Genomic DNA, 13,554 nt, shown 5'->3' on the forward strand with positions numbered 1-13,554 from the left:
TTTTACGTGCAGAGTTGGGCTTAGAGAGTGAGAGGCCATATCCGAGCAACAAAAGAGGTTCTCTGGAAGTAACTCTTAGGCATAACTATAGGTAGGCATACTTTCTTTGCTATATAAATAAGCTTCACAAGCGTGGTCTCAATATCAAGGGCCTGGTAAAATGTCCTAGATTGTAAGTTCTTATAGCAGTAGCATATATTCAGGAGATATAACTATTAATTCTAAATTCTGAGATACTGAGATGTTTGTATATAACCTGGTCTTTCCCAGAAACTTTGGGTATTTATGTGACACCTCAGACTCAAGAGTTAGAGCTCTGAAGTTATGAAAGTCAGCAGTACCCCATTTAGGAGCTGTTTAAAAAGTTGAAAAAGTGATCAGACATCAAGTGAGACATGAATCAAGTGAGACATGAATGAAGCTGATCTGGATAGGACTAAGGTATATCAGAAGACTGGGTAAAGAAGGATATCATCCATATCTTAAAATTTCAACTTCTGTGTGAGACTCAAGGGAGAGATGTTTATTTGGTGCAAAACTTGTATTTTGGGTAATGCATTTCTTAATTAATCTTATGTGGTCAGATTAGTTGAACAGCATAAGTACAGGGAATCTTGAATAGGGCATGAGTTTTTGTTGGTTTGTCCAGGTTTGTGTGATGCCCTGATAAATTCCACAGTGATCTGGACAGTGAGTAAAGAAGTATTTGCAAAGTCCCCTTAGGGGGATGGGGAGAAAGGGGGAAAGATTCAACTTCCCCATTTGGAGAATTTCTGATACTCTTGCAAGCAGTGGGGACAACCAAATCAATCGACTGAGCCCTCGATCTTGGGGTTTGCCCCTTATGAAACTTATTCCTGCGAAGGATAGGCTAAAACTACTTAAAATTAGGCCTAAGAGTCACCCCCTGAGAACCTCTTTAGTTGCTCAGATGTGGCCCCAGTCTCTACGCCAACATGTCAAATGAACCTGCCCTTCCCCCCTACATGGGACATGACTCCCGGGGGTGTAAATCTCCCTGGCAACATGGGACAGAAATCCTGGGATGAGCTGGGACCCAGCATCAAGAGACTGAGAAAAGCTTCTTGATCAAAAAGGGGAAGAGAGAAATGAGAAAAAATAGTGTCAGTGGCTGAGAGATTTCAGAGGCAAGAGGTTATCCTGGAGGTTATTCTTATGTATTATATAGACATCCCTTTTCAGTTTATGGTGTATTTGAGTGGCTAAAGGGAAGTACCTGGAACTGTAGAGTTGTGTTCTAGCAGCCTTGTTTCTTGAAGATGACTGTATAATGATATAGCTTTTACAATGTGACCAAGTGATTGTGAAAATCTAGTGGCTGACACTCTTTATCCAGGATATGGACAGATGAATAAACAAATGACAAAAAAAATAAATAAATAATGGGGGGGGGACAAGGGATAAAAAATTGGTTAGACTGCAATAATAGTGGTCAGTGAAAGGGAGGGTAAGGGGTATGGGATGTATGTTTTTTTTTCTTTTTTCTTACTATTTCGGTTTCTGGAGTTATATAAATGCTCTAAAAATGATCACGGTGATGAATACACAACTATGTAATGATGTTGTCAACCAATGATTGTATACTTTAGAGGAACTGTATGTGAACGAAGGTATCACAATAAAAATATTAAAAGAAAAAAAAAGAACAGATAAAATGCAATGAAAGATGGACTGGTATGGTGTGAGAATGCAGAAGATGGATACCCTGCCCCAAGAATAGCAGACTCACTAATGGTTAGTTTCCCTAGTGTGCTCTTTTTCACCTCCTTTTTCATCACTGCAATTATTTTTTTTACTTGGAATGGCTTTCCCTCATTCACCTGGAGAACATCTATTAATTAAAGGCTGAAGTCAGGCATCAGTTTTCTCATAAAACCTTTTCTGAGATGCTCTTCTCTCAAGGTTGAACTAACCATTTTCTCCTTAGGCCCTTGTACTAAATACATACTTCTATTACCAAATCTGTTTTGCCTTATTCCATTCAGCTGTTTACATGAAGGCAAGGATCATGGTTTATTCTGTTCCTATTCCTAGCACTTTACAGTAGTGTGCCTGACACAGAATGGATACTCAGTATCTGCTAAATATACAGATAAATGAATGAATGTAGAAGGGTACACAGTTGCTATAAATCCTATTAATCTTGAATCCTTTATTTATGATTTTATTTTTTTCAACTTTTTTTATTGTATATATATATATATAGTGTATATATATATATATATATATATGTATACATATATACAAAGCAAAGAAAAATGCAATAGTTTTCAAAGTACTCTTCAAAAAGTGGTTACAGGACAGGTTCCGGAGTTTGTCATGAGCTATCATATGCTCCTCTCACATTTTTCCTTCTAGCTGCTCCAGAATATAGGAGACTAGAATGCTTAAATACTTTTTTTATCATCACAATTGACTTTTTTTGCGAAAAATAATATATATACAAAAAAGCTATACATTTCAAAGCACAACACCACAATTAGTTGTAGAGCATATTTCAGATTTTGTCATGGGTTATCATTTTTCAATTTTAAGTTTTTACTTCCAGCTGCTCTACAATACTGGAGACTAAAAGAGATATCAATTTAGTGATTCAGCATTCATATTCATTTGATAAGTCCTATCTTCTACGTATAATTCCACCATCACCTTTGATCTTTCTATACCTCGCATTAGGGGTGTGTGAACTATCATGACTGTATTTTTTACATTGGTTAATGGCTTCTGCTAGAAATCTAGAAATGTGAGGTATTTTTCAAGCACAGTACTTAAGCACTATTTAATACCTGCCTATTTAAACAGATTATAAGATTTGTCTTGTTAATTTTTCTGTCACCATTCCCACCACAGTGCACGGGATGCTGAATGAAGTCCTTCCTATTTCTACCTCCTCCCCATTTATCAGTCATCTAGGTCTATTGACTTCAACTCCTAAACTACTCTTAAACGTCTTTTTCTTTCATCAAACTTACACTGCCACTGCCTTAATTCAGGCCCTTATTTTCCTCCAGCCTGGACAGCAGTAACCTTTTGCCTCTGAAGCTTGAAATCCTCCAAAGCTTTCTATCACATTCAAGATGAGTCCACTTCTTTAATATGGCATCAAAGGATCCTCTTCATAACTTAGCCCATGCCTGTTTCCCCAGCCTCTCTTCTGCCAGTCCTCCATATATACTCATACTTACACACTGAACCATTTGACCATTTCTCTGAAAAGGTCCTATTGTTTTGAGATGGTGACTATGTGAAATCTTTATTCTGTGCTTGGCATGCTCTTCACTCCTTAATTACTATGTGAACTCCTATCTACTAAATTTTTTCATTTGATTATACATTTAAATATGTCATTTGATACATCAAAAGATTCGATGTATATGTAATCATATAACATACATCTTAAATTCATCACTCAACACCAAAACTAGAACATTATCAGTAACTTATGTCTACTTATATATTTCTCCTAATTCTCTCAACTTCTCCACCAGAAGCAACCACTTTCCTTCACTGTGTCCAACATTACATTACTTTTAAAAAATATAGCTTTATTACAAACACATATATGGTTAAATAATATTTAGATTTGAGCTCCATAAGACTCATTTCATACTACATGCAATATTTTGGAAGTTGCTATTTTATTTAACATTTTGTCTCCAAGATTCATTCATGCATGCAGTGTAGTTCATTCGTTCACTTTGTGTGTGTAAGGGTTACTCATTTCTTAAAGAGCATTATTGAGATATAATTTATATACCATACAATTCACCATTTAAAAAGCACAATTCAATGGTTTTCAGTATATTCAAGGATATGTGCAACTATCGCCGCAGTCAATTTCAGAGCATCTTCATCACCTCAAAAGGGAACTCTGTACACTTAGGCAGTACCTCTTGCCTTCCGTCCCAGTACCCCCAATTGTATGCATGTACTATTCTACTTATTCAGAACTGAGTTTTGTGTATGGTGTGTTAAGAATGGTGTAAGGAGTGGCTAATGTTTTTTCCATATGAATATCTAATTGTTCTAGTACCATTTATTGAATAGTCCTTCCTTTCTCCAGTGATTTCCAATGCCACCTCTATCACATATCAATTTTTCGTATCTGCCTGTGTGTTTCTGGACTATCTCAATTCTGTTTCACTGGTTGATTTGTCTATTCATATGCAAAGTCCTCTAATGACTATAATTAGTCTACAGTAATTATATACTGTAATGTAATTATACATTACTATATAGTAATTACATATTGTAATTACTATAATTAATTACTATAGCTTTATAAGTCTTACTGTCTGGTAGGACAACTTCTCCATTTTCTTCTTCTTCAGGAGTGTCTTAGCTCTCTGCTCTTCCATAAAATTTTCAAATCAGCTTACCAAAGAACATAAACACACACATACACTACACATCATCCCACTGGAATTATTATTGGAATTCTATTAACTCTAAAGACCAGGGGTTACAAACTAGGCCTGATCAAGCTTGTAAAAATATAGTTGGGTAACAGAGTACTTTGTAAAAATCTTCAATATGAGTGCCATAACAAGGTCGACACTCCAGTCAAGCCATATAGGCTACCCAGTTTCACTCTAGCATTAGAGTGGAATTAGTGTGTGACTCAATTCATACACTAATTTTTTTCTACTTTGTCCTTCAAGTTTTGACTTTGACATGCATTCTTCTAGACCATTCATTCCTAGGGATCTCTTCTAGGGTTCCTATTCCCTTCTCAAGATATCAGCTGACAGCTTCAAAATTCCTATTTCTTTATTATGTAGACAAATTTTTATCTATATCTTTATCTAAATCTCTACCATATTGAATACATCCAAAGAGTATTAACTTCCTTAACTAGACAGATCCCTTAAGGTATTTTCTGCAAACAAAAATATGACTTTTTCTTAAAAGATATTCTCAAATCTCAAGCTTATTTAAAAAATAGCCAACTTTTAAAATAATTTCTTCCTTTCTTTCACAGATTTCTTACAAATGGGATTCAGATGTTAGACAATACTTTTTAAAAGAACTCCTTTTTCATCTCTCCGATTATTTACTTGGACTAATTTTCTAGGAGTGAACTTACTGTGTCAAAGGGAATAAATATTTTTAAGGTTTTTGATATATACTGCTAACATTTCTTTCAAAGAAGCAGTATCAAAATAATCTAAATATATTTTCAGCACCTTTATCTTTGGTTCAAAATAAAGTCCAATCATTCCTGACAAATATATACACCTCTGGAGGTTGGACAGGGTCACTGAAATCCCCTGTACAATATAGCTCTTATTTGTTTTTCAATTTGATTTCTCACTACTCCTCAACGTAATCCTTTGGTTCCACTGAGTGATGAACTTATTGTTCTGAGAACATGCCACGATCACTCATTTTGCTTTGTTCATATCAATATTTGGAATGCCACCTCAAACCCTTTTTTTTTATTTCCCAGATTTTTTCAGTTCAATCCATGCTTATCTTAGTCCATACCATGATTTAGCCCTGCATATACAGCTGTTTATAGGGTGGTCTTTATGGACTGCTGCTACAAGATGGGGCACAGGGAACAGGGGACATGCCTACTCTGCAGAATGAAAGGGATTAGTTTAGATAACAAAACTAAGAATTTCTAACATTTGAAATAATTGAGAGCTGGCTGTATATGAAATAAAATTGTGTAGTTACAGTTTTTAAATTTCTGCTTCTTATCAGATCTTTCAGGGTTGTTGAAGTATGGCAACATGACTTCATTATATGGCCTCATGACTACTTTAGACTAGTTTTATTTTTTGCTCAAGTTAAAATACTATTGCCCAAAACTAGTATCTCTGACAAATTAATTATGGTATTAATAATTTATTTAGTTACATTTAAATTTTTACCTATCTTTTCCTCTTCTTTATGGAAAAATCCATATATACAATAACTATTTCTAAGATAGATACAAGTTTAACCTCACTTGTGCAAAAGGAATGAAAAGGCTAAATAATAAGTACATGCATGATACAAAGAATGATATAATTAAAATGAAGAAAAGCTGAATTTCAGTCCTAATGTTTCATCATTTTTACCTAAAAAAATAAAAACTCACGTACGTTCCACTTGCTCAAACATTACTGAAAAGAGGAAGTCTCTTGGTGTCATATAATATTCTCCTTCATGTTCCAATGACGAAAACTGCAGGAAGCGCTGTTTTCGAAGACACAGTTTCCCTACTGCCTCCCCAGAGTCAACATTTTTCTAAAAGAAAAGGAATAACAGTTAAAGATTTTTTCAGTATTATTTCCAAAGTCAGCCACTACAACAATAACTTTTAAGGTGTATTTTAGCCTTTAAGTCTAACAACTCCATACATTTTAAATCATTCATGTAACAAATATTTACTGAGTGCCTGCCATGCTACCAAGCACTGCTTTAGGAAAGGAAAAAGACTGCCCTAAGAGAAACTATATTCCAGAAAGGGAAAATGACAATTAGCGAATAAATGTACAAACAATGTCAGATAGTCAGAAGTGCCATGGAGAAATAGGAAACAGGATCAGACAGTAATAAGGGATACTATTTTAGACAGGATAATCAGGGAAGTCTTTCTGAAGAGGTAACACTAAAGAGACTAAATGAGGTGGACCTAGGGAGCCAGGGGGTTCTCTGAAGGAAGAGCACTTTAATCAAAAGGTAAAGCAAGAACAGACCATGAGGTGATAAGCTTGGTGTGTCAAGCAAGGAAGGCCATTGTTACCAGAGTGATTAGGTAAGGAGCATTTGGGAGAAGATAAGATCAGAGAAAGAGGCAAGCAACAGGTCACAAAAGGTTGCGCTTTCCTAAACAAAAAACATATCTCATAAACAGCTCTGCTTTCAGAAAAATAAGTGAGAGACTCATGGGTGGAAAGTGCTACAATGGGTTAAATACTGTTAATGTAGGAGACTGCATCTCCTGCAATGGGACCTAGATATTAACCTAACTGCTGACAGAGACAATACTGAAAGGTTTATGGCTAACTTTTCATTGAGCACTTACTGTATGTTAGGCACTGTACTGAGTAAGCACTTTACATAGCTTATTTTGATAATCCTCACAATAACTCTGGCTCAAAGTGCTCAACCTCTTAATATTCCACTAATCTCTACATGACTGGGCATTATGCTACAAGGAGACTGGAGAAAGATGACACACCGGTTTAATGTTGATACCTGTGTCAACAAAGAAATCGCCACAAAAGAATGTATTATCTGTGAAATCCAACAGCATTTGGATTGCTTTCCTAAGGCACTTCTCTAACTTTGGACCATGACATCCCTCCTAGACACATCACCTACATTCCACACTTAGTACTGATCTATTTACCCTGATACACAGGTGATGCACAGTGAATACTGACTTGAATTGAAATGGCGGAAAATATGAATTCCAGTTGCTTAAACTCTTACAGATTCAAAGTAGTCAACAGCTCCTTTTTTTTGGCTGACCTCAGTTCTCTGCCTCATACTAATTTTCTCTCCTCGGTTAGACTATAGGTTTCCACAAACAGTTTTGTACCTCTTTTGAATTCAGTACAGTACCTAGCAGAATGCTGGACATATAAAGAATACTAAAAAACAGTGCAATGACCTATATCTCTATATTTTTTAGAACTTGTCTATCCATGTCTTTCCTTTTCCTTCCCCTTAAATTATTGTTATAAAATAACTCTAAAGGACATGTTTTAATGTCATGAGTTCACACTCCTATCCTAGTAATCAGGAAATTGAATTTTATTAATACTGTCTGAATGTTTTAATTCATGAGGCAGATATTTATATGCATATACATACATATATGTAGAGATCAGTATCTATATTGGTAACAGATATAATATCAGTAACAGATATTTTATTTAACAAATCATTATTGAAAATCCTACTTGGTAGGAAAACAGCAGTAAATAAGACAAACCACTAGTTCCTACCAGAATGTAATAAATACTGTGCTGGTGAATTTACAGAAAGCATATGCATGGGGAAAGGGGGGAAGATGGTGAGTAAGAGTATTCCAAATTTTAGAGGTGAGAGATAAATCAGTATATTACAAGAACTGAACATGGGCATATACATTAGTAGTGTAGATAATTTTTATATCATACAATGTTAAAATATAATCTATTAAGAGAGTAACAACATTAGTAGCCAAAAAGTAAAAGCATAAACCTCTCACTCTTTCAGCAAGACATGAAAACTAATTTCAAAGAAATACTGTTTTTTCTTCTAGGAGGTTTAGACCCTAAAAATTTCTCTCTCATGGTTTCCATTTTCAATATGCCTGTTATATAATTCACATAAGCTCAATATTTCTAAAGAGTTTGCAGAAATGTCAATTATACAGGAAGTTCTACTTTATCGAACTGGTTGCTTGACTGGGTTGTTTGCTATTCCTTTCCAGTGAACAGGAAAAGGTAGAGAATCTGAAACCAGTGCTCCCTCTCTTAAGTCAATGTTTGAGTTTGAAGCTGTCACAATGACTTGAAGGCCATGAATTTAGAGACTACTTACACAGAAATGACCACTAAATTTGTCCCATCAGATGTCATGGTACAGTACCTTGCAACAACTCTTCTACCGATAGCATCCCAATACAACCTGTAATTTTAATTCTATTGTATATATAAATTTATTCCACTATCCCAAAACCTTTTGACTCCCATTTGCCAGCACAGTCTCTCATTTTCCTAATCCTCTCTACTACCTCTTCAACTTTGCCTATTGAGTACACAACTATTACTTGGAAGTCATCACTGTTGTAGATTCTAATCTTATCATTTCCCTTATGGAATATATAGTAGAAACCCATTTCCCTTATGGAATATATAGTAGAAGCCCAAGTCACCATCTCTTTTTAGCTTCATTTCAACCCACGTTCCCTCTCTAAGGTAAATACTTAACTGAGCACCTATAAATTTGAGGACACTAGGAAAAGACAGAACACATATGAATTGAGGGGGCAATAGCACATTAGTACAAACAACAACAGCTAATAATGTACTATATTCCAGGCAGGGTGCTAACAGCTTTACAAACATATTCTCACTCAATCCTTACAATGACCCTAAATAGGTGAACACCATTTTTATCATCCTCATTTTACAAACGAGGAAGCCTGGTCTTGTTCAAGTTAATCAGCTTGCCTAGATCAACAAGGCAAGTAAGTGATAGCACAGGTAGTACAACAGAACCCCCAGTCTCTACCGTTATCCTAAACTAACTCCTGTAAGAATGATACAAATTAGAAAATAGACAATGCTGTGAAGGTAATGATAGTTGGAGATGTTTTCATGGATTTAAATTAGGCTCCAGAGAATAAATAGTAAAGAACAGACCTGGAATTTTAGCCGTGTTTTAGGTTCTGAGCTAAATGTCCATTTCCTAAATGATATGTATTACTTCGCTAGTTAGTCAAATGTAGAGTAAGTAGGATGGTCTGAGTACGTTTTTTCCCCCCATCACATAGTTGTGTATTTACCACCATGATCATTTTTAGAACATTTGCATCACTCCAGAAAAAGAAAATAGAAAAAACTCATACATCCCATATCCTTCACCCTTCCCTCTCATTGATCACTCTATTTCAATCTACCCAATTTTTTTTACCCCTTATTCCTGCCCCCCCTCCATTATTTATTTTTCCTCATCTTTTTACTCATTTGTCCATATCTTGGATAAAAGAAGCATTAGACACAAAGTTTTCACAACCGCCTAGTCACATGTAAAAGCTATATAGTTATACAACCATCTTCAAGAATCAAGGGTCCTGGAACACAGTTCAACAGTTTCAAGTACTTCCCTCTAGCCACTCCAATGCACTATAAACTAAAAAGGGAAATCTACATTATGCATAAGAATAATCTCCAGGAAAACCTCTCGACTCTCTTTGAAATCTCTGTCACTGAAACTTTTTTTGGTCTCATTTCTCTCTATACCCTTTTGGTCAAGAAGACTTTTCTCAATCCCATGATGCCGGGTCCCAACTAATCCCTACGAGTCATGTCTCATGCTGCCAGGGATATTTACACCCCCAGGAGTCATATCCCACGTAGGGGAGAAGGCAGTGAGTTCATCTGCTGAGTTGGCTAAAGAGAGAGGCCACATCTAAGCAACAAAAGAGGTTCTCTAGTGATTCTTAGGCACAGTTATAAACAGACTCAGCTTCTTCTTTGCAGGAGTAAGTTTCATAGGGTTGAACCCCAAGATCAAGGGCTCAGCCTATTGAATTGGTTGTCTCCACTGCTTGCAAGCACATTAGGAATTCCCCAGGTAGGGAAATTTAATTTTTCCTTCTGTCTCCCCAGTCCCCCAAGGGGACTTTGCAAATACTTTTTTATTCTCTGCCTATATTACCCTAGGATATATTGAGGTATCCTGGACAAACCAACAAGATTCCATGCCCCATTCAAGAATCCAGTTAATTAACAGTATTCAAATAAACTGACCATACAAGTTAAATTATATAACGTGCTACCTAAAATATAAATTTTGTGCCAAATATCTCTTCCTTTGGTCTCACACAGAAGTTGAAGTTCTAAAATATGGACCACATACTCCTTTACCCTATATTCTGATTTGCCTTAGTTCTAACCAGATCAGCTTTACTCATATCTCTAGTTGAAGTCTGATCACTTTTTCAACTTTTCAAACAGCTGCTATATGGGGTAATATAGCTTTCATAGCTTTAGTGCACTAGCTCTGAGTCTCAGGTATCACATAAATATCCAAAGTTTCAGGGAATGACCAGGTTATATACAAATAGTTCAGTATCTCAGAATTTGGAAATAACTGTTGCAACTCCAGAATAGATGTGACTGCTATAAAGGCTTACAATCTAGGACCCTTTACAATAGGCCTCAACCTGAGAACTCATGCTCTCAATTTCAATTATTCCAGTTTGTATATTATAGTTAGTCCATGTGAGTCAGACTGGTAATATCTGTCTTTTAGTTTCTGACATTTCATTCAACATACTGTCCTTAAGTTTCATTCATGTAGTTGCGTGCTTCACAACTTCAATCCTTCTTGCAGCCAGCCACCTGAGTATGTTTCTTTGCCACAAGAAATTTATGGAGAGGAAAATAAAGGATTGTCTTGAAATTGCCATAATCTCCTAATCCAAGTTGATAAATCAACATATCAGTTGAATTTTGCTCATCTTTATCAAACAATAAAATTAAATTTTAAAAGTACATTTTAGGGGTGGGCCATGGTGGCTCAGCAGGCAGAGTTCTTGCCTGCCATGCCGGAGATCCAGGTCTGATTTCTGGTGCCTGCCCATTCGAAGAAAAAAAAAAAGTACATTTTAAAGGACCACTAGTATAATCAATATGTAGATATATCTATGCTTATTTCATATAATTAGTATGTTAAATTTGCCATTTTTAAACTTTTTCCTATATGTAAAGTTTATTCTTTTTTAAATTAAAAAAATTTTTTAAAACATAACATACAACATGGATGGACCTTAAGGACATTATGCTGAGTGACATTAGCCAGAAACAAAAGGACAGATACTGTGTGGTCTCACTGATATGAACTAACAATAATGAATGAACTTGGATAATTTCATTTAAGAACAGAGGTCATCATGAGATAGAAATAGGGTAGATACTGGGTAATTGGAACTAAAGGGATACAGATTGTGCAATGGGACTGATTGTAAAAATTCAGAAATGGATAGCACAATACTACCTAACTGTAATATAATATGTTAGAACACCAAATGAAGCTGAATGTAAGAATGATAGAGGGAGGAGGCCTGGGGGCAAAAATGAAATTAGAAGGAAAGATAGATGATAAGGACCTGAGATGGTATAATCTAGGAATGCCTAGAGTGTATACTGATAGTGACTGAATGCACAAATTTAAAGTGTTTTGCATGAGGAAGAACAAAGGAATGACTATAATGCAGGGTGTTAAAATAGATGGTAATTAATACTTTAAAACTTAAATTTATGTGCGAGACTAAAGCAAAAAAATGTTTATTTGGTACAAAATTTTAATTTTGACTAGTGCACTTCCTAATATAACTTATATGGACAGCTTAATTGAACATCATAAGTACATGGAACCTTGAGTAGGGCATAAGATTTTGTAGGTTTGTCCAGAGTGATGCCTTGATAAATCCCAGAAGGATCTGAACAGTGAATAAAAAAGTATTCACAAAGTCCTCTTGGGGGAATGGAGAGAATGGGGGAAAATTTAACTTCCCCAAGTGGAGAATTCTTGATATTCTCACAAGCAGTGGGGACAACCAAAGCAACAGGTTGAGCCCCCAATCTTGGGGTTTGTTCATATGAAACTTAATCCTGAAAAGGATAGGCTAAGCCCATTTAAAATTAGGCCTAAGAGTCACTTCCAAGAGAACCTCTTTCATTGCTCAGATGTGGCCTCTCTTTCTCTCTCAGCCAAAATAACAAGAAAACTCACTGCCCTCCCTTCTCTCTACGTGGGACATGACTCCCAGGGGTATGGACCTTCCTGGTAACGTGGGACAGAAATCCTAGAATGAGCTGGGACTCAGCACCAAGGGATTGAGAAAACTTTCTTGACCAAAAGAGGGAAGAGAAAAATGAGACAAAATGAAGTGTCAATGGCTAAGAGATTCCAAACAGAGTCGAGAGGTTATTCTTATGTGTTAAATAGATATCATTTTTTTAGTTAAGGCGTTAATAGAGAGGCTGGAGGAAACTGCCTGAAAATGCAGAGCTGTGTTCCAGTAGCCATGTTTCTTGAACACGATTGTATAATGATATAGCTTTCACAATGTGACTGTGTGATTGTGAAAACCTTGTGTCTGATGCTTCTTTTATTAACCCTATGGACAGATGAGTAAAAATTAAAAATAAATAAATAATAGGGGGAACAAATGTTAAAATAAATTTAGTAGATTGAAATGCTAGTGATTAATGAAAGGGAGGGGTAAGGGGTATGGTATGTATGAATTTTTTTTTCTTTTTATTTCTTTTTCTGAATTGATGCAAATGTTCTAAGAAATTATCATAATGAATATACAAGTAGGTGATAAAAAAGAATGTTCATACTGTAATGTTGATTGGTTTTATTAATAAAAATTTAAAAAATTATTTAAAAGAAGACATTAAAAAAATACAAAAACAAATGCTCTTACCATATGATCATTCCATTCTTGGTATATAATCAATAACTCACAATATCATCACACAGTTGTATATTCATCACCATGATCAATTCTTAGAACATCTGCATCAATTCAGAAAAAGAAATAAAAAGGAAAAAAAAACTCATAAATACCATACTCCTATCCCTCCCTCTCATTGACTGTTAGTATTTCCATCTATCCGATATAGCCTGTTTTGTAAGGTTTATTCTTGCTTTACTTCGTTTTTATACCTATTTGATCACATCTCAGACTTATTTAATGCTTTCAATGTCAAGAATGCAATCATAACCATGATATTGGTCCTAAAAGGAACAAATATGCCTTATTATATCATTTCTAAGAATACATTGAAAGCAAAAGCTTTAATTGTCTTT

The 13,554-nt window shown here is 35.4% G+C and overlaps 1 protein-coding gene across 1 annotated transcript in view; it reads right to left on the reverse strand.

The window, feature by feature from the left end:
• Positions 1 to 13,554, reverse strand: part of MICU2 (mitochondrial calcium uptake 2) — a 154,990-nt gene that overhangs the window by 84,364 nt on the left and 57,072 nt on the right. The window contains exon 2 of the mRNA XM_077158838.1: positions 6,114 to 6,258. Coding sequence (XP_077014953.1) covers positions 6,114 to 6,258 — 145 coding nt within the window. The remainder of the gene's footprint in view (positions 1 to 6,113; positions 6,259 to 13,554) is intronic.

The sequence above is a fragment of the Tamandua tetradactyla genome, chromosome 4 (genome assembly GCF_023851605.1).
Source record: "Tamandua tetradactyla isolate mTamTet1 chromosome 4, mTamTet1.pri, whole genome shotgun sequence".
Lineage (NCBI taxonomy): Eukaryota > Metazoa > Chordata > Mammalia > Pilosa > Myrmecophagidae > Tamandua > Tamandua tetradactyla.